The sequence below is a fragment of the Ovis aries genome, chromosome 12, assembly GCF_016772045.2.
Source record: "Ovis aries strain OAR_USU_Benz2616 breed Rambouillet chromosome 12, ARS-UI_Ramb_v3.0, whole genome shotgun sequence".
Taxonomy (NCBI): Eukaryota; Metazoa; Chordata; class Mammalia; order Artiodactyla; family Bovidae; genus Ovis; species Ovis aries.
In genome coordinates this window covers 14,775,029-14,798,236 of record NC_056065.1, presented here as the reverse complement: position 1 = coordinate 14,798,236, position 23,208 = coordinate 14,775,029, and the positions used below count along the sequence as shown (strand labels likewise).

The 23,208-nt window shown below is 35.6% G+C and overlaps 1 protein-coding gene across 1 annotated transcript in view; it reads right to left on the bottom strand.

The window, feature by feature from the left end:
- LOC121816115 (BMP/retinoic acid-inducible neural-specific protein 3-like) overlaps positions 1–15,259 on the bottom strand; it is a 28,605-nt gene extending 13,346 nt beyond the window's left edge. The window contains exons 1-2 of the mRNA XM_042229543.2: positions 15,076–15,259; positions 13,886–13,939 (exon numbers count right to left, since the gene is read on the bottom strand). Of these exons, the coding sequence (XP_042085477.1) occupies positions 13,886–13,939; positions 15,076–15,259 (238 nt within the window). The remainder of the gene's footprint in view (positions 1–13,885; positions 13,940–15,075) is intronic.
- Positions 15,260–23,208: the final 7,949 nt, after the last annotated feature.

Below are 23,208 nucleotides of genomic sequence, written 5' to 3'. Positions count from 1 at the left end.
TTTCAATTAAATAAAGAAAACATAATTTGTCCAAATCCAATGTCCATCTATTCATATAACCAGAATGCAATTATGGTATGAATTGTTTTTGACATGCCTGCCTATGTGTGATAAGCATCTCTCCAAAATGAATGTCTCTGGCCTTATTTTCTTCTCTCCTAACACAGCTATCCTTGTTATCTATAATGATGAATATCAACTCATCCCTTTCTGTATCAATTAAAGTAAGATCTAGCTTCTGGAGGCCCTGTACCTGTTCTTTTTTTCATTTTATTACATTTGTGTGCTTCCAAGCTAATCTTCCTAAAATTTATTTATCTCTTATTGTATAATACCTAATAACTTTCATATAAAGTGTATATTGCCTAACTTTTAAAGCCCTTTACAATCATACAATACCCACCTAGGCTTCAGTACTCTATAAAATATATTCTCCATTTAGGCTCTCTTTGTTCCCCTCCCTAAATATGTCATGCTCAATTTCAACCACAGTGAATTTTGTCATTACAGAATTGTCCTTTTCCCTCTGCTTAGTCAGTTCAAGATGCAAATTTAATTTTTTTTTTTACTGTAAACAGTTCTTCTTAATAAGCCTCCTTACGACAACTTAATTCTTTGATTCTTATATATAATTATATATATTTTATATTCTTATATATACTATATTCTTAATTATATAATTTAATCTATATTACTATACTTGTAATTAAGTAATGTACAACCAATATTATTGGTAAATATGTTCTTGTTGTTTCAACCAAAGTGTATTGTTTATTATAATATCTATATTTTTACATGTTAGTTTTGGTAGTTGGAATATAAGCTTCTCAGAAAGAAGAAAATGAATGTTGTTTCGTTGGAATTTTTAGAGATAAGCAAAATCTCTTTCCATGCAACCCCTTTAAAAAAAACTGCTAAATCAAAATTGAATTATGGATTTATATTTGTGAGAAAATGTCAAAGGAAATACTTTAAAGAACTCCTCAGCACAAAATGCCAAATAATTCTAACAAAAATGTCTTAAATGCATTTATGATCTGGAAAAAAATATGGGGTAAAGTTCAGAGGCTAAAATTGAAGGAAGATATGGGTGTACCTGATCTAGAGGTTTCAGTGGCTATGTCAGGTATAAGAAACAAAGTCCAGTGACTTGAAAGGCAAGAAGTTGAATTGGAGACCTCTATGAGGCTGGGGAAACACCCTCTTCCAACAACAGAGAAGACTCTACACATGGACATCACCAGATGGTCAACACCGAAGTCAGATTGATTATATTCTTTGCAGCCAAAGATGGAGAAGCTCTATATAGTCAGCAAAAACAAGACCAGGAGCTGACTGTGGCTCAGATCATGAACCCCTTATTGCCAAATTCAGACTTAAATTGAAGAAAGTAGGGAAAACCACTAGACCATTCAGGTATGACCTAAATGAAATCCAGAAAAACATCTATTTCTGCTTTATTGACTATGCCAAAGCCTTTGACTGTGTGGATCACAATAAATTGTGGAAGATTCTGAAAGAGATGGGAATCCCAGACCACCTGACCTGCCTCTTGAGAAACCTGTATGCAGGTCAGGAAGCAGCAGTTAGAAGTGTACATGGAACAACTGACTGGTTCCAAATAGGAAAAGGAGTACGTCAAGGCTGTATATTGTCACCCTGCTTATTTAACTTATATGCAGAGTACATCATGAGAAATGCTGGACTGGAAGAGGCACAAGCTGGAATCAAGATTGCCGGGAGAAATATCAATAACCTCAGATACACAGATGACACCACCCTAACGCCTCATGATGAAAGTGAAAGAGGAGAGTGGAAAAGTTGGCTTAAAGCTCAACATTCAGAAAACTAAGATCATGGCATCTGGTCCCATCACTTCATGGCAAATAGATGGGGAAACTGTGGAAACAGTGTCAGACTTTTTTTGGGGGGCTCCAAAATCACTGCAGATGGTGATTACAGCCATGAAATTAAAAGAGGCTTACTCTTTGGAAGGAAAGTTATGACCAACCTAGATAGCATATTCAAAAGCAGAGACATTATTTTGCCAACAAAGTTCCATCTAGTCAAGGCTGTGATTTTTCCAGTAGTCGTATATAGATGTGAGAGTTGGACTGTGATAAAAGTTGAATGCTGAAGAATTGATGTTTTGAACTGCAGTGTTGGAGAAGACTCTTCAGAGTCCCTTGGACTGCAAGGAGATCCAACCAGTCCATTCTAAAGGAGATCAGTCCTGGGTGTTCATTGGAAGGTCTGATGCTATAGCTGAAACTCCAATACTTTGGCCACCTCATGAGAAGAGTTGACTTATTGGAAAAGACTCTCATGCTGGGAGGGATTGGGGGCAGGAGGAGAAGAGGATGACATGGTTGAGATGGCTGGATGGTTCACCAACTCCATGGACATGAGTTTGAGTAAACTCTGGGAGTTGGTGATGAACAGGGAGGCCTGGCGTGCTGTGATTCATGGGGTCGCAAAGAGTGGGACACAACTGAGCAACTGAACTGAACTGAACCGATGAGGCTGGGAAGACTGAGACTATGAATTTAAAGCGAGTCCGTTTAAAAGCAAAACAAGCAATTAAGCAAATAAATAAGCATTCTAGAAAAGAAGAGAGCAAGATGAGTGCCTACAGTAACCACACTGGGAGTAGAAGAGAAAATATTAATACATAATCTACAAATTCAAAGTATTTTTTTAGAAAACATGTAATCTAAAAATTCAAAACCACCAATGAAAATAGTAATTTATTTTAAAGTGATCCCAAGTTGTTTCACTGTGGTGACATTAAATATATATATTTTCTACATCGGTGTATATCTTTTATATTTTGTAAAGGACTTGAAGAATCAATACAGATGAAATTATTTTTGACCATGAACTCACAATAGGAAAAAAACACAAAAACCCAAAGAGGAACCAGGGTTACCAAGGTTGAAAATGTGCAAAAATCAGAATCGTATCAGCATTGATTACAGAAATGGAAAGCATTTTATATTGAAGTCAATTACCAGCAACATATTTAAATATTGAGAAATAAATTAATTATTTAAAATATGACAGAGACACAAGTGGTTACCAAAACAAATTGGAAAAATCAGAATCGTATCAGCATTGATTACAGAAATGGAAAGCTTTTTATATTGAAGTCAATTACCAGCAACATATTTAAATAATGAGAAATAAATTAATAAATTAAAATATGAGAGACACAAGTGGTTACCAAAACAAATTGGAAAAAAGAAAGGAAATATGATGATGATGATGATTTAAATTTAAACAGTAAGAGGTAAAACATCAGATTAGCAAAGCTGAGCAGAAAATTGGTAAATTAAATATAATTGAGATAATGATACTGAGAATATGCACCACAGACAGAAGAGATTGAAAATATAAAATAGATCAAGAGGATAACATTAGAGAAACTGATAAATACCTAATCAGAGTTCCAGAAGAAGAAAATTGAGAGGAGGTTCCATATAAAGGGAAGATTCCATATAAAATGACAGTAAGTGAGGATTCTCCAAAGTCTATGAAATTCATAAATCTTGAGATAGATGAAGCTCAAAAAAATTCCAAGAAGAATAACTATTCACATTGTACTTAACTTGTGGTTCTTGTTATATGTAACAAAAATTTTTTTATAAATAACAAAGATTATATATAACAAAAGATAAAAATATACAAATATTTAAAAGATATTAAAGCATATGTAATCAATGCAGTTATATTCACAATATGCACAAATAGAAAGACTCACTAGGAAAGATACCAATTCTTCCCAAATGTATTTCTATATTTATGCAACTCCAATAAAAACTGCTTCAAGTTTTCTTTTTGTTTTTAGTTATGATAAAAAATATCTGCCTGACAATGAAAAAGACTGAATTCCATCCCTGGATCAGGAGGATCCACTGGAGAAAGGAATGGCAATCCACTCCAGTATTCTTGCCTGGAGAATTCCATGGACAGAAGAGCCTGGCAGGCTATAGTCCAAGGGGTTGCAAAGAATCAGACATGACTAAGTGACTTACACTAGAGTAGCTTGTCTTCAGTGAATGCTCCCAATAATAATTTATACAATTTGACCAAAATAGAAAGAACTACTAGTTAAAAGAGTCATACAATGTACAAAAGCAAAAGCAAAATGAGTTTTTGTCTTTAAAGAAGGGGACACTACCAATGGAGAGATAAGTTTTGCCTTAGGGAACTCCCTAATCTGTACAAAGTGGGAAGGATGGAACTCAATCAGAAACAATACTCTTAAAGGCTCAATGTGTACAGAATGAAAATGGAGAGTTGCCAGAGAAGATATCAAGTGAGGCAATTGTGAGACACATTTTGAGGAATCAACCAGAAAGCAAATGTAAAGACTATATTCCTTGCCTATCACAGAGGAGACAGTGTTTGCAGTTTGGATATCTCCAAGGTAGAATGGCTTGGTAAACACATTCAAATACGAGAAAAGCCATGCCTTCGCAGTAGAGTGTCACAAGACTAAAGATTATTCCTAAACTAACTGTCGAACTAAAAAGACTCACTGTAATTAAAAAAAAAAATCTGTAAAGACAATGTGGTCAACAAATAATAAAACAGCCTGTCAAATTAAAAATCAACACTATTCTAATAAAATAACATACTTCAGAGTCAATATATAATATCACCTACAAAACCCAATAAAAATACGCAGTTACAAGAACTGTGAACAAACAAGTAGATGCCATTCATTGCAAAAAGACAAAGCTATTGATAGAAATAGGTCCCATGACAACCTACATAATTGCTATTGACTGATAAATGTTGACTTGAAACAGAGACTGACAGATATTTCTCCATTAAAGATAGGTTTACTCAAATTACAATTTTACCTATTAAAATAAAACCTAATTCTCTATTTATTCAGGACAAAAAACAGGATAAGGCATTCTGTGCTTTGGAAAAACAGGTCCCTTAGATAATCACAGCTATCTCAGAAAAATTTAAAAAAAATATGAACCCAGATTCTTGCATCTTCTCATTCACAGAAAATCACTAAAATCATTAATGGAGATATGTAAACTTCATGACCAGCAGTAAACTTTTATTGAGCTGTATGCTTGACTACATGTATTTCCTAGGCAAAACTGTGTATATCTGGCCACTCTCTCAACTCTTTGGGGCAATTTCTCAAGAGCTTTCTGAGAAGCAATCTCCTGAGCAAGAGTCCCCAGGAATGCCCTGAATAAAACACAACTCAGCTCTTACATTATGTGTGTTTGTGTTTTTCAGTCAACAGTTTTGACAACCAGGAGGATTCAGAGCAGACTTCTTTCCCTCATCTGAACTCTACAGAGATCTAGGTCTTTGGTACCAGCAAGGGTTCGATGTGCCCATCCACCTCCTTGATGTGTCCAGATGAACTGGGTGAGTCTCTCATGTGGTCTTGGATCTCCCATCTTGCTGACTTCCTGAGCCTTATTCAGTTGTTATAAAACTCCTTGATATGAGGACTAGGGTTTCCTTGAACTTAAGTTCAAGAAGCGGTATCTGGATTCTCCAGTTGAAAGACAATGGCAAGATTTTGCTCAGATGAAAGACACCTAGGTGGTTTGGACTGAGTCATTAGGTAGGAGCTATCTGATGTCCTTGCTGGAACTGGCTATTTAACAGGGCTGGTCAGAGTAAATTAAAGACATCAAATGAGAGCTTTCAGCTGCAAAGAGAAGGACTACAGATCCTCCAAGCTGATACAGCTTTCTCAAGCAACTGAGAAGTTTATGGGAGTGGTAGAAGCAAATCCTCATACCATTTGGGACTCTCATAAGGAAAGCCGCTCAAACTACAAGACTCACTTGTGTAGGGATGCACACATATGTTTGCCCATCCAGCATTCTGAGCACCCAAGCTGGTTTTAGACTGCCAGTGAGAGAAGTCAGAAACAGACGCATAAAATTGCTGAAACAACTTGAGGGTAACACCTACAGGATGTAAGCTCACAAATAGCACGACAGCCCACCACACAGCTTTTGATAGTAATATCTTGACAAACCAACTTTAAAATGGGGGATTGTTGTTCCTCTTCTTGTTTAGTTGTTAAGTTGCGTCTGACTCTGAGACCCCATGGACTGTATCCTGCCAGGCTCCTCTGTCCATGGGATTTCCCAGGCAAGAACACTGGAGTGGGTTACCATTTCCTTCTCCAGGAGATCTTCCCGACCCAGGGGTCACACTCACATCTTCTGTGGCTCCTGCCCTGGCTGGTTGATTCTTTACCAATGAGCCACCAGATAAAGCCTCCTAAACAGAAGACAGAGGCAAGTCAGATAGCCAACCTCCAACCAGGTTCATGAACACTCTGTATGTAGCAATAAGCACTAACTTTATTGGAAACTAAGAAAATCTTGCACAGAAATGGCCAAGATAGGGCTCTTTTCACATTCCCAAACTGACTTTTGTGTATGCAGCCTAAAAAAACAAAAAAAAAAAAAAGGCCAGTTTGATAAATCATCTTTTCAAAATTCTGAACCTAAGGGAACAGATGTCCTTCTAGGAGGAACTTGCATTTTCTCTCATTATGCCTTTGAGATATAAATGTTGTACAGATCAGGGAACTGTATCTAAACCCTCTCCAATTCCTGAGATTAAGTTAAAAAAGAAAAAGGAAAAGAGGACTTTTAAACTTAAGCAAGGAAACAACTTATTCTAATTGTTATTTATAAACTAGTGAGATTTATATTGTAATACCTGATTTATAACTTAGTTTTAGAAATGAAAGCTATGAAATCTATATGTATCTGGATATATGTATATCTAGGTTTCTACACTATAGATGTATGTTTCTACCTTTGATGGTATTGCAAAATTAATTATAATTGAACTCTTTCATTGACTTAAAGGAAAATAAGTGCTTCTATAAACTCAGAAACATAAACTAAACCAAATGAATATCAGTTTCATGTGATCTAGGAAATATTCAGTATTAAATTAATTTTTATTGTTAAAGTTAGTTTAAATTTGTTGGTTTAACTCACATGGACAATCAGGCAAGAGCATTGGAGTGGGTTGCCATTTCCTTCTCCAATAACCAAGTTTACTAAAACTTAAATAAGTTCGCATTATCTCTGTCACAAAATTTGTTAGCAAGAGAAATGGGGGGTGATGGCTGGTGTGGTCCAATCTTATGAAGATTTCATGAGTAATCTGAACATAATTATTGAGGAAAAGTGAACTAACTTGACATAAATGAAGTGAGAGCTTTTAGGTGAACTATTTAAGAATAATTATGTTTTATGGTATATCTACTTAAAAGCAGTTTCTTTGAAATTTTAGTAACTTGAAACTTTAGAGATTTGCTAAATTAAGTTAAATGATGGAAGTTATTAAATATCTAGATCACTCCCAAATAAAATTACTGAAACATTAATTACTGAGCATAGGTTCTTACAACGAAACTAAAGATATTTAGAACTATTAATAAATATGTTTGGTGCCACGCTGAGACATTTTCTATAAGAAAGCATGTTTTGGAAAGTATGAATAATATTTATGCTTGCTATTCTACAGAAATCTGATACAAAAGACAGTTTATAATTGCTTACTTCTTAGTTTTCACTAGAAATTAAGGTTTTAAAAGTTGATAATTCTAATTAAAATGTAATTAAAATAGAAAAAATTAAGAAGAAAATCATGTTTATATGTAAAGGAAAAAGAATGTATAAGGAATTTAAATGCCTATAGTTAAGGGAAAAGTAAGTAATTTTGCTCTAAAGTGAAAGTGTTAGTCTCTTAGTCGTGTCTGACTCTTTGTGGCTCCATGGACTGCAGCCCACAAGTCTTCTCTGTCCATGGAATTTTGCAGGCAATACTGGAGTGGGTTGCCATTCTCTTCTCCAGGGGATCTTCCTGACCCAGGGATGAAACCTATGTCTCCCATGTTGCCAGCAGATTCCTTACTGTCTGAGTCATCAGGGAAGGCCTAATTTTGCTCGAAAGAAAGGCTCAAATGAGACAAGAGAAAAGGACAGAATCTGAAAGTAAAAAAGGAAGTTATAGAAGGTTTGTGGAAAAGAAATAATGGGAAAAACAATATATGGTCAGGACAGATTAATTAAAATAAATTTGAGCAAATACATTTTAATATTAAAAGTAAGTTGATACAAAACTACAATTTGGTTTTTTCTCTGTTAAGAGGACAAGATATTTGGGGATATTTATCTGCTTTTGATAACATATTGTAATGTTTCTTCATTGTTTAATCAATATGCTTTAACTTTCTGTATTTGCCTTTGAAATCATGTATTGTCATTTTGCTTAAGTGAATAAGCATTGTTTTATAGTGATCTATAATCTTATTTGACCAAGTGTTTTAAATTTTTGTTATATTTAACTTTCCAAGTCAAATACGAAAATTAAGTTTCTCTGACCTCTAGCTAATTGGGACATATCAAAGTGCCCCTGAAATCAAATCCCTCAGAGAGATATTAAAATATATATGTTTATTTGCTATGCTAAAGTACATAGAAAGCATTGTCAAATGAGTGGGAATAAACCTTCTTAGGTTATAGTGTATCAGTTCAGTTCAAGTTGCTCAGTCATGTCCGACTCTTTGCGACCCCATGAATCTCAGCACGCCAAGCCTCCCTGTCCATCACCAACTCTCGGAGTTCACTCACACTCACGTCCATTGAGTCAGTGATGCCATCCAGCCATCTCATCCTCTGTCGTCCCCTTCTCCTCCTGCCCCCAATCCCTCCCAGAATCATTTTTACCAATGAGGTGGCCAAAGTACTGGAGTTTCAGCTTTAGCATCATTCCTTCCAAAGAAATCCCAGGGTTGATCTTCAGAATGGACTGGTTCGATCTCCTTGCAGTCCAAGGGACTCTCAAGAGTCTTCTCCAACACCACAGTTCAGAAGCATCAATTCTTTCGGCACTCAGCCTTCTTCACAGTCCAACTCTCACATCCATACATGACCATTGGAAAAACCATAGCCTTGACTAGACGGACCTTAGTTGGCAAAGTAATGTCTCTGCTTTTCAATATGCTATCTAGGTTGGTCATAAATTTTCTTCCTAGGAATAAGTGTCTTTTAATTTCATGGCTGCAGTCACCATCTGTAGTGATTTTGGAGCCCCCCAAAATAAAGTCTGACACTGTTTCCACTGTTTCCCCATCTATTTCCCATGAAGTGATGGGACTGGATGCCATGATATTGATTTTCTGAATGTTATAGTGTATGGATAGATGTTATTATTATAAATGTTCTAGAAATTATTAGAAATGTTTAAAATTTGGATATGTCTTGGTATTATGAGTCATAATTCTAGTTATTAAGATATAAAATGCCATAGAAATAACCAAATTTCTTTGACAACTGTATTGTAATCAGATATTTAGCCATTTCATGTTATCTTGTCACTTACAGATAGTTACTGTTTTATCTGATGCTTTTGCAAAATTGCTTCATATTCTAGAAGATTTATGGAAACCACTTTTTGACAAGTATAAGTTTCTGATATCTTTCACATCCTACTGATGAACTGGTGATAATAAATCATAGAATTCTAATTAAAAATCTGTTTCATAAAACTGTTAACAGAAAATAAAGATCAACAATAATTAGTTATATCTGTCTGAATAATGATATTACTGGCTTTAAAATTTTTTTCAGATGTAAGGAAACCTTTCCCTTTAAACTAATTATGGCTTAGAACAGCTTGATAAATTATACCTTTGTAAACAGAATGGAAACATTTATCTTTTCTCTCTACCTGATGCCTTTAGAATTTGGAAACATTGGTTATCGGTTGACTATAATGTCACATTTGAGAATGTGCATAGAATCAGATATGACCAGACAGCTTTAAACAAATAAGGTGGACTTTGTGGAGCCATAAAGCCCCTTGGAAGAACAGCTCTGGCACTTTGCTCACAGGGTTCCGGGCAGCCTCATCAGCTGACTAAGGAAATCCACTTCCTGGCAGGTGCAGGGACCTCAACGTATATTGCAGACCTTCAAGAAGAGAGGAATCCATCCAAATTTGTAGATATTGCAGGCAGAATCCAACAGCAAGTCCTTAGCATGGCTTTTCCATCTTTGAGAAGCCTTTTAAAAGTTTAATCTGAGATTCCGAAATGTTCCAGTAAAGGCAATTTTAAAAGCCTATGCAATCCACTACTTACATAAATCATCAGGCCAAATTTATTGAAATAAGACTTATTTTGCAAACAATTTAATCTATTATATTTTGGTAGAACATCTGGCTATATTTTGTAGAAGTAAGGGTAATTTTATAAAAGAAAAGTAGGTTTCAGTGGATATGAAGTTCTGGCATTATAAATTATATTTGGTGTTTTATATTTACTGCCTAAGACTCACTACGAAGATGCTGTATTACTGTAAAGCTTAATTGAATTATTAAATGGATCATCTAAGCTTGTTTCTGAAGCTTATCAGAATGACTTTTCTTTGGAGAAAGATCAGATGCTTCATGACTTGCAACACATACTGGAAAAGACATCGTTTAAAGGATGCTCTCCAACCTAGCTGAAAGGAACCTCATCAGCTACTCTTAACTAGCTCAGGCACAGCAAGCTGAAGGGAACTGATTCTTGTATTCATATTTCCCACTTAAAAAAGGTTCTTGCATCAGCCTGGCCTACAGAGAGGACTGCTAACCTCAAACTCGCTTAAAAACAATGCACAAACAGAGGAGAAATCACACCAGGACAAGAAGATGGCATCAGAAGTAGACAACTTGTAAACCAATTATCCTCCTTAAAAATGAAAAAAAAAAAAAAAGAAGAAGAAGAAGTAGACAGCTATCGCAAGATGCTAAACCTGACCCGTATGGTTATTTATAGTGTTTTCTTGATTTCTTGGACTTTTGTGTATAAGTCAAATGTTTCTCTATCGTGTGTACAATCTTATGCAGCATTTAAAAGTCAATGAAATTCTTGGGTTTATGGTAAATTACCTATGTTTAGAACTTCTGGTTAACTTGGTGAATTTCTTCTTTCATGGACTCTGATTAGACAACTCTTAGGACATTTATTCTAGACAAAAGAAATATACTTCTATTATTGATATTACTAAGTGGGTTCCCTTAATTGGCCAATATTCATACTTGCTTTGATTATAACCATAAGATGAATTTTCTTTAAAAGTACCTCAAGCTCAATCAGAGCAATTGGCTAAATTTTAGTTAAAAACCATAACTCCCCATTTAGTAAGAGGGACCCTTCCTCAGTTATAGGATAGGTTTATATGGGTAACAGCATGCTTCAGTCATTTAAGGTTCTCCTTATACTGGGAACAATTAAATCATACTAAAAATAGTCATAAGTCTTAGAAAAGACCCTGTTGCTGGGAAAGATTGAAGGCAAAAGGAGAAGAGGGCAGCAGAAGATGAGATAGATAACATCACTGACTCAATGAACATGAATTTTTGCAAACTCTGAGAAGGAGTTTACAGAGGAGAGCAGAGGAGCCTGGTGTGCTACAGTCCATAAGGTTGCAAAGAGTCAGACATAACTTAGCAACTGAACAAGAGCAATAATAATCAGCATAATGAGGCTAGGAAATTGGACTGAGTACCTTATAAATAATGCCAATATATCATTACCCTTAAAGATAGCAATTGGTATGGGACAGACTGGAACAGATGATTGGGGATATATTGGCCTTCACCTTAAGAAAGTTCTTGGCTTTAATTCTTGCTTATGACTTTATTAATGCTACCAGTTATATTACTTAAATTCTGCCTCTTTTATAAGATTGCTGTTTCTTCTATTACACAGTATATAACCAAGCCTCTGACAGATGACAACGAAACAACTGAAAATAATTGATGAAATACACAATTTTATATAAGATTAGTATGATCACAACAGTGTAACTCTTCAATTGGGAGAATCATTTCCTAGTGTTTAACAGACTAGTAAGGTTGGTGGGTAAGATAATTTTATGGCTACCTATAACAGGACTTAGTCCAGTAACAGCACATCCAGTGGCCTATCAATGATATATTTTCCTGACCTAGGAATAAGCTTTCCCATCACTGTGGAACAAATTGGTCGTGAAATGATTCCCAAAGCTGGGTTTAACTGACAACCAAAAGAGGAGGATTGTTGTCCATCATCTAGTTCGACAAGAATCAGGTCATTAGCCACTGTTGTCACTGACTGACAGTACACCCTGAAAGGAATCCAAGACAAAAGCAAAATAAAGTGCTCTGTGCTTCAGAAAAACAGGCCTGTTAGATAGTTAGGAACATTTCAGGACAAAAAATTAACAAATTCAGATTTTTGCATCTTCTTGAGATGTCTGATGCTTTTATTGAGATATACTCTTGAGTGCATGTATTCCATAGCCAAACTCATATATACGGGCCACTCACCTTGCCTCTTTGGAGTAGTTCCTCAGAGTTAAAGCTATGACCAACCTAGATAGCGTATTGAAAAGAAGAGACATTATTTTGCCAGCAAAGGTCCATCTAGTCAAAGCTATGGTTTTTCTAGTAGTCATGTGTGGATGGGAGAGTTGGACTATTAAGAAAGCCGAGCACTGAAGAACTGATGCTTTTGAACTGTGGTGATGGAGAAGACTCTTGAGAATCCCTTGGACTGCAAGATCAAACCTGTCAATTCTAAGTAATTCAGTCCTGAATATTCATTGGAAGGACTGATGTTGAAGCTAAAGCTCCAATAATCTGGCCATCTGATGCAAAGAACTGACTCATTGGAAAAGACCCCGATGATGGGGAAGATTGAAGGCAGGAGGACAAAGGGATGACAGAGGATGAGATGGTTGAATGGAATCACCAACTCGATGGACAAGTTTGAGTAAGCTCTGGGAATTGGTGAAGGACAGGGAAATCTGCTGTGCTGCACTCCATGTGGTTGCAAAGAGTCAGACATGACTTAGCACCTGAACAACAACAACAACAATAATGCTAACCACAAAACTGCAAAGGTCTTACTGAACTTAATATGAATTATGAGTGTGATAGTACACAGGAGCACTCAGAGTGCTGATTTAATCATTAATATTTAATGCATAGACAAGACAGATATGATATTACACCTTCAACACAATGGCTCTATATGAACACTACCTGTGCTGGGTGCAAGGCTCTGTGCTCTGAATTATAAACTTGGTTAATGGTTAAACCACAACATCACTTAAAATGAATGGGTGCTCCTGATCTTAACAAATGTCATGTTTTATGGAAATAAACAAGTACTGTGGTTTGTGGCTATGTTAAATGTTGCAAAATTTATACAAAGATTTAAGGAATGACAATTTACATCTCTAAAAATTGGCTTGCTTACCATGAAAATACAAGAAATAACCTTTAACCTTATTTCACATGATATTGTTCATCAGAATGAAAAAGAATGTAGGTATTGCAATGGATGGAATATTTGTATTCACTCAAAATTTATTTGCTAAAACCCTAATCCCCAGTGTGAAAGTACTGGGAGTTAAGGCCTTGGAAGTAATTAGGTAAAAAGGGTGAAGCTCTCATGAATGGCATTAGCACCTTTATATAAGAACTAGAGTTATCTCACACTCCTTCTGCTAGTAACAGCATAGTGAGGCGATGGCCATCTATGAAACAGAAAGATTTCTTACCAGACACTGAGTCTTCCAGTGCCTTGATCTCAGTCTTCCATCTTCTTCCTCCTTATGTGAGAAATAAATGTGTGTGATTTGAACCACTCCATCTATGGTATTTATGTTAGAGCATCCCATACTATGATAAGTATTATCTTCTAATTTTTTTTTTAATCTCTACCAATTTAATATTACATTTAAGTCTATGGAAAATGAAAGCAGAATGTGTGGAATGACTGTTTAGAAAATGGAAGCAATCCAGCATGGGTAGTCTTAGGCCCCATTACTTTCTAGACGAATCCACAGTAAATGATGGGTTAGCTTAAAGGACTGTTCCACATCTATTCATAAAACAAAGAGTAGAGTAAGCACTTTTATACTTGGATTCTCAGGCAGACATGAAATGTAGAATATCTTGTTTTCAGTGTACAAGATGTTCCATTAACCATAATATATCTGATTGGGGAAAAAAAATGAGTCACTTGGGATGATGTCAGCAGTGACATAAATCAAATGGGTATTTGAAACAAACTGTTCTCTTTTATTTTCAGGGTAAACCACAATACAAATGGGAACCTCTCATCAATTGGAAGAAAGATAGAAACTTGTGTCACTTGAAGAACTTAATCTGTTCTGTTGGCAGGGGAAACATCCCTAAGTTCATTCCTTAGTGTTGCCAGTTTACCCTTTATTTAATTTTAGACAGTAAATCCAGTTTCAAATCATTTGAAAATGTAGTACTATTAAATTTTGGTTCAAAATTTATTTGAAATTAACTTTGTTTTCCTAATTATTTATTACCTTTGTCATTTATCATCTTTTTCTAATAAAATAATTCCTTGGAGGATAAGAGGCAAATGACACACTATATTCCAAAAACTGCTGAGACCATGATGTGAAAATATTATATGATTAATTTATTTCATGTGTTTACATATAATACATATAGTAAGTACCTATTCTAATAAAAATGGTTTGACCTAATAAAATCATATGTAATTTTCAAGCCAAGGAATAACAGAGGCCATTCCAGACATGGTTTATCAGATACATCAGGATGTAGGTACTGGAAGTCAAAATCACATTCTCTCCAGTCCTCAGGTGCACATTATGTAATAATCACAGTCCTTGTAACAACTCTGTGAGGTGAGTATTATCATCATCCACACTTCCATATTAGGAACTAAGGTACACAGGGTGCCCCTTAAGTAACAGTACAGAATATAAAATGGGCCAAAGCCCATGCTCTTTGCCACTCCTCTCTATGATCTGTGTTATAATTGGCCTAAAAAATACATATAAAGACAATAAATGTTGAAAAAGGACAGCTTTCTAGAAAATTAAAATTTTAGCTTACCTTCTAATACGACAGCTGTCTGAAGTGTTTTGACAGCCCAGATTACCTTTGGAAAAAATGTGAACTGCTATCCTGTTTCAAGATTTAACTAATACAAAGTGAGATGAGAATGTGACTCACATTGACATTCAATATCCAAAGGTTTCTTCTTGCTAGTAACAGGACCTTGGCTTTGTTCAACGCCAGGTGCCCAAATAAAACTACTTTCCCAGGTTCCCTTGAAGTTAGAGGTGGCTTTGACGCACATTTCTAAGGTCGGAGAGTCTGAGATAGCTTTTTTCTCTTGAAAGAAGTCAAAGGCCATGACTTGCTGCACCTCTTCTTGCTACTTATGTAATGAGGAAGAACAAATCTGACTCTATATTAGATCTGTTCCTTTTACTTTGTTCTCTGTTGTCTGTGCTTAGTCATGCTGGCTCTGCACCTTTTGTAGAAGAATATTGCCTATAGCCTGAAATATACAAGGTAGCCTATTCTCAGGGCTCTGACCTTTGAGTCCATTCATATAGTGATAAGTTTCAGAAACTTGTTTCATTGGAGATTTACAGGAACATCATGACTACAAGGACAGCAGCAAGAACAAAGGATTCTAATACCAAGAAGTTTGTAACAACTAACCCCCACCCCCCACCTTGCCTTTAAAAGTATATTGCTAAAACCCTTTGGGGAGTTTGGGGTTTGGGGGGCCATAAGCCACCCATCTCCTTCCATGTCCCTACAATAAACCTTTCTCTGATGCAAACTCTGACTTTTAGTTTGCTTGGTCTCACTGTGCTTCAGGCATAGGGACTTGCAGTCGGAGACACACTGAAAATAGTTGTGATGTCTGAAGCTATAGACACCATCTTGTGATTTCAAGGGAAAAAGCCAAAAACAAAAAACGTATACATTGAGGGAAATGCAAAAACAGAACCAAAAAACCAGAGATAACTGATCCTGAAATCATCAAGTTGCAAAACCACTGCCAATAGTTAGTTTCCATGGAATTCCTCTTCCTTGAAAAAGAAAGATCCTGTTTTTAGGCTTCAATTAATCAAGTTTTCTGTTAGTTGTAGTAGAATATTGATTACTAGGAACCAGATGAAGTTTCTGAGAAGCATTCGAACTTTGAAAATAAGCAGTCTGTTGATCTTGCTTCTGAGACATCAAGAAACCTGCTGTGTTGGGTTACTGAGGGACAGAGATCTCAGGTGGAGCAACTGGAAATAATCTGCATACTAACTGTGAAAAGGTTTTAGAGGAAATATTGCAAAAAGTAACTTGTTTTCAGCAACTCTAAAAAGAAAGTCAAGAAGGCCAAATTCTTGGAACTGATGTGGAATTAAAATGTTCAGGATGGGGAACACATGTATACCCGTGGCGGATTCATGTTGATATATGGCAAAACCAATACAATATTGTAAAGTAAAAAAATAAAAAATGTACAAAGACTGTTATCCTTAAACAGAATCTATTAGCTCCATGGACAGATGATTTTATGTTCCTGAACAAAGAGTGAAAACAACAATCAACAACACAGCAATCAACAGAAGTATTAACAACTTGGAAAAGCATTATTGGATAGACCTGAAATCTTTATAATTCTTGTTTGAAATAAATGCTGTTAAAAAACCTGTGAGCTTTTAGCCTCAGTTAGCTATAACCGTATAATCCATTTGTCTCTAAACAGTCAAGTTAACATTGAGATTTTATACTGTTTCTTCGTTCATGAGGATTTACTCAAATTTCAAATAATAATATATTATTAACTTAGTTATGCTGACATCATTGACTATTTCTATGTATTTGTATATTGTGAAATCCTTGAATATGTCACCACAGAATCCAAGGAGAATATTGTATCTATATACTTCATAATTTAGAGGGGGGAGAGTTGCACTGAAAACTTTAGAATATTCATTCACAGTTTTAGATTTGGAAACAAAGCCAGTAAGCCAATAAACAAATACTGAATTTTTTAAACCAATGTTGCCTTTCCTCCAAAGTAGCCTAAAGTATCTTTTTAGTGTCTTCTAAACAGGTATTTGGGATTTTATAAGAAGTGTTTCATTTCTCAATTCAGTTTATTCCCACATATATCACTTCTGTAAAAGATCTGAAGTACAAACTCTTCCTATTTCTCTAAATTGAAAGAAATGTGTCATCATATATCAATGCCTTAAATTGTTTTGGTGAGAACTGTGCTGAAGCATTACATTTCCCAGGGAAGAACCTAGGATTAAATCAAACCTACAACTTTCATTTCAGTATTCAAAGCATAGTTTTTCATGTTAAATGAAAATAACAGAGTATGTTTTCTTCATAAAAGTGTGAGAAACAACTCTGTCAAATCCTTGTATTTGATACCTTTTCCATTCCTCCTAATCTTTTTATTTCCCCCACTTCTTCTGAAAACATCTTTCACAAAATGCTTTAGATTATCTTATTTTTATCTTGAGAGGATATAGGTAGAGGTGACAGAGGCTGTGCCCATGAACATAAATTGCCAAATCAACGAATCAATTCCTTTGCCATAAAGTCAGCCCATTTGAAATATATGTGTAAAACCAAGAAAATAAACCAAATCTCCCTGACAGAACTGTGTTAATTAAGTCAACCAATTATTTCACTTTTAAGGATACACATTTAGTAAATTTTTATTCAGTAATTCATGTTCAGACATCTGGAATTCTATAAAAATAAAGTTGGGTAACAATCAAATCAAGCAGAACAATATTCTCATTTTTAAACAGTGTACATATATTATAGTGTGCATTTCCTCATTACATTGATAATCTGATAGAACAACAATGGCAAGATTTAAAATCTGAGATGACATTTGTCCAACCAGGTTTGGGGACTTAAAAGCTATGTGATTAGGGAATATCATTAGCCTTTCTATGATTTTTTTTTTTTTCCTTTAACACACAAGCTAGGTTGTACTAGACTTTTTTTTTTTTTTTACCCTGGAAACAATATTTTACTTATTTATTACTTTATTTTTTCAATTAAATTTTTATTGGATTATATTCGATTTACACTGGTTTTTTGGTTTCTGCTGTACAGCAAAATGAGTAATTTATACAGACATGTACATATATCCACTATATTTTTAGACTCTCTTCCCATATAGGTCATTAGAGAGAGTATTGAATAGAATTTCCTGTGCTATTCAGGAGGTTTTTTTTACTCATTATTTATTCCATATTAGACTATTCTTAACTTCCCTGGTGGCTTAGCTGGTAAATAACTCAGCTGCCAATGCAGGAAACTCAATAGATATGGGTTTAATTGCTGTGTTGGGAGGATCATCTGAAGAAGGAAATGGCAATCTGTTCCAGTAAACTTGCCTGCAAAATTCCATGGACGGAGGAGCCTGGTGGGCTACAGTCCATGGGGTCCCAAAGAGTCAGACACAACTGAGCACTCACGCACATGGAATGCTATTTCTAGGCTTTTCTCCAGCGTGAACATTTGACTTTCTACCTGAAGACTCAATAATTCTGTTTTTCTTTTTCCACTAACTTATATAATACCTCCCTGCCCCACCAAATTAGTATCTACAAAAAAGGTTGTAATACCTATGAAAGTTTTCTAAGTAAGAGCTGAGTAGTACTATCCAGAAGAAGGCAACCACCTTCTATTCTCTACATGTATTTTAGAAATATTTGCCACATTGTGTATGTATGTATTTACATTTATACTGGTCTCTTGTGAACTCATCTTGATTCCATTAGCAATTAATTCGGGTTGTATTATTTCTCAGATCAAAACTTTCCAATCATCTCTTTTATTTTATTTTTTTTAATTTTAATTTTTATTTTAATTTACTTTACGATACTGTATTGGTTTTGCCATACATTGACATGAATCCACATCTCTTTTAAAGTAAAGGTGGAAATCCTTAGTGAATCCTTAAAGACCCTACATAATCAACCCCGCATCCCCCTGATACTGCTCTCTGCCCTCCCCAGGACCTCTTTCTCACTTTCTCACTCCATACACATATTTGCTCCAGCCTCTAGGTCTTTACATTTGCTGGTTCCTATTTCCAGTACTAGATGCATTGATCACATGTCTATATGACTTCCTCTTTCATTTCCTTCAGATCCATAAATTCATTATTTTCTTACTTGAGTTTTTTCAAAGATACCTATTCAAATTTCTCATCACTCCAGCCATCCCTAGCACCCTTCTCTGTCTTGTTTTTCTTATAACTCTAACATTTCATTTCATTTTAAATGTCTCTCTTCACTAGAATGTTAACTTCAGTAAAGGTAGGAATTCTTCTTTTACTCATTTATGGTGGTATTTCCAGAAACACGATCTGGCTTATGGTAAGAATTCAATAAATTATGTTGAAGGATGAATGAATTCATTTAGACAATTTATAAGGGGAGAGGCATATTTAGTAGATGCAAGTAAGTACAGTCTACTCAATTTGCCTATGTTCAATTTAGAGAAGTTTCTCTTAGCTATAGTGCATTTCTCAGCAAAGCAGAAGCACATTTACTTGAAAATTATTATGCATCACTTCTCCCTTTAGCTCCCAATCCCAGGCTTTGTGTTTCAACCATCAAAGCTCCACTCCATTCCATCTTCTTTTTATCAAGTGCTGGGATATCTGAAATAAAAATTTTTAGTTACAGCAAACTTGTGTGTGTGTTCACTCAGTTGTGTCCAACTCTTTGTGACACTTTGCACTGTAGCCCGTCATGCTCCTCTGTCCATGAGCTTTTTCAGGCAAGAATACTAGAGACAGTTGCCATTTCCTTCTCCAGGGGATCTTCCTGACCCTGGGGTCGAACTTATGTCTCTTGTGTCTCTTCCCCTGCAGATGGATTCTTTACCATTAGCACCACATAGGAAAGGAAAATTTTTAGAATAAAGCAAAAGTGAAGAACAAAGGGAAGGATCAACCCTTGAAGATATTTCTCCCTTAAAAATTGACAAATATTTCTCAGATCCCAGCTTCTCTTAACATGTTCTACATAGATCTAGCTGCCTTTCCCCTGAAAAGTAAATGAATGTCACTCCCATCCAATAATGAAAAATGTCTTGCTCTATCATCAGTATTGGAGTACATTATTTTTCAGTTTCTTAAAGAGACAAAGAGTATGGGAAAGAAACATCTGTGCTTTTACATGATATTAGAATTAGAAATCAAAGCTAAACAAATAAAGCAATAATAACTTTAGGCATCCTCATCCTTCATTTTCTTGGGCTCCAAAATCACTGTGGATGATGACTGAAGCCATGAAATGAAAGGAAACTTGCTCCTTGGACGAAAAGCTATGACAAACCTAGACAGCACATTAAAAAGAAGAAACATTACTTTGCTTACAAAGGTCCATTAATCAAAGCTATGGTTTTTCCTGTAGTCATGTATGGATGTGAGATCTGGGAAAAAAAAAAAAAAAAAAAAACAAAAACGCTGAGCACCAAAGAACTGATGCTTTTGAACTGTGGTGTTGGAGAAGACTCTGGAGAGTCCCATGGACTGCAAGGAGATCTAACCAGACAATCCTAAAGGAAATCAACCCTGAATATTCATTGATGGTGAAGCTGAAGCTCCAATACTTTGGCCACCTGATTGAAGAGCTGACTCTTTGGAATAGACCTTGATGCTGGGAAAGACTGAAGGTAGGAGGAGAAGGGGAAGACAGAGGATGGGATGGTTAGATGGCATCACCAACTCAATGGACATGAGTTTGGGTAAACTACTCAAGATAGTGAAGATAGTGAGGGGCAGTGAAGGATGGTGAAGGGAAGTAGTGAAGGACAGGGAAGCCTGGTGCGCTGCAGTTCATGGAGCTGCAAAGAGTCAGACGTGACTGAACAACATCCCTCATGTTCAATGTTTTTTGGACAGAGATGTGGACTATCTCTGAGACTAAGAGCAACCCCCTGGATGGACATAGTGATAACTGTGGAAAAATAAACATGACAGATAATTTCTCAGATTTACCATTTAATGTAAGACTATTTTAATGGCTTTAATTACAATTACATATAAAATATGGGGGGTGCAATTGATTTTCTGAACATGCTCTAAAGAGCTTTCTATTTGTTTTTTTATATTTTAGTAAGAAAATGAAATTTCAAGTAAATATATTATATATGTTTCTCTGAAGAATCCTCTGAGAAAGAAAGCAACATTATGAGAAAGAAAGGTCACTATGCAGTTTTGTGCTCCATCTAATTCATTTTGTGGTCCTTTCTAATTCATTCACTCCATTCTTTTTCTTTTCATTCCATAACACAAAGGGTAATCATCGTCCACTGTTTATATGTATAAACATTGTTTTTATGTTCATTGTCTATATAGTGTAAAATCAGAGGAAAAATGAATTTGTTCTCTAAAGCTGTGTACCATACAGTCTTGTTTTTACAGATAATTTTGATCTACATAATGATGTGTTACAATAGATCCTGGCAGCCTTAAATTTATCCTCAGATTAAGTGTCATGTTGCTCCTGACAAATACTAATTGAATGTATCTGCCTTTCACAAATACAGTTAAAAGCTACCATTAATAGCTGAAAATTGATTGAAGTAGACAACATCTGCTTTTAGAACCAAAGACTCTGAGAAGTAATGTGTTAGTCTGGCAAGTGGGAATACACTCCATTCAGATATGCTATGGCATGTCCTCCACACAAGAAAATTAGCTTGCAAAGTGGCATGTCAACATTCATTTTCATAGGTTTGTAATATCTCTAATCATAACCAATGGGGTTAGACAAAAACACCTGCCGTCCTTTCTGTTATTTGTCTGACAAATTAAATTCAGAACAGCATGACTACCATATAACTGGATACCCACCCTGAGCTAAGTGTCCTCAAGGGTTCTTGCAGTGTCACTTGTTGGTAGCATTCTAAAGGGACTAAACAATTTCAAATGAACACATTTCCATGACCATTCTTAATAGATTTTTCTGATTAAGACAGTGAGTGAGGTAAATATGTGTATTTATTCGTAGAGTAGTTATATGTAGAAAACTTGGAGGGATGGATTGAAGCTATAAAAACATTTGTTTTTTTCCATATGAAATACTTTTGATTCTCTGCAGTTCTCTTATTTCTCATTGAATTTGAGTGTTTTGTGTTCCTTGATATTTCTGTACAGATTCTTGTTTTTCCATATGACTTTAAAAGCAATAATTTGGGTATTGTTGTTGTTCAGTTGCTAAGTTGTGCCCAACTCTCTGCAACCCCTTGGACTGCAACACGCCTGACTCCTCTGTCCTTCACCATGTCCCGGAGTTTGCTCAAACTAATGTCCATTGAATCAGTAATGCTATCAAACCACCTCATTCTCTGCCACCCTATTCTTTTGCCTTCAGTCTTTCCCAGAATCAGGGTCTTTTCCAATGAGTTGGCTCTTCACATCAGGTGACCAAAATATTGGATCTTTAGCTTCAGCATCAGTCCTTCCAATAAATATTCAGGATTGATTTCTTTTAGGATTGACTGGTTTGATCTCCTTGCAGTCCAAGGGACTCTCAAGAGTCTTCTCCAACACCGCACTTCAAAAGCATCAATTCTTTGTTGCTCAGCCTTCTTTATGGTTCAGTTCTCACATCCATACAGGACTCTTGGAAAAACCATAGCTTTGACTAGATGGACCTTTGCAGCAAGTTGATGCCTCTGTGTTTTAATATGCTATTTGGGTTTGTCATAGCTTTCCTTCTAATGAGGAAGCATCTTTTCATTTCATGGCTTTAGTTACCATCCACAGTTATTTTGGAGCCCAAGAAAATAAAATCTGCCACTGCTTCCACTTTCCCCCCTTTTATTTACCATGAGTTTTTTTAATGTTGAGTTTCAAGCCAGCTTTTTCACTCTCCTCTTTCACCTTCATTTAGAGACTCTTTAGTTCCTTTTCCTTCTCTGCCATTAGAGTGATATCATCTGCATATTTGAGGTTGTTGATATTTCTGCCAACAATCTTGATTTCAGCTTGTGATTCATCCAGCCTTGCATTTCACATGATGTATATGGACACCATAATCTTCACACTTATTCCTCAACTTACAAAGATTACTAGATCTTTAAATCAAGTTACAGTTGATGAAAAGTTAGCAATTGACACTATTTGGTATTTAAACTACTACTCCATACAAGATATACCTAACCTCAACATAATGCCTTTGCAGAATAGGAAACTAAAAGACCTAAATCCTTTTGTAATCTAGTTGCTACATGTTAGAGCTAACTGTCTCATTGTTATTCAGTATAAATTAATCTAAGGAGAGATAGCTTGTTAAAGGT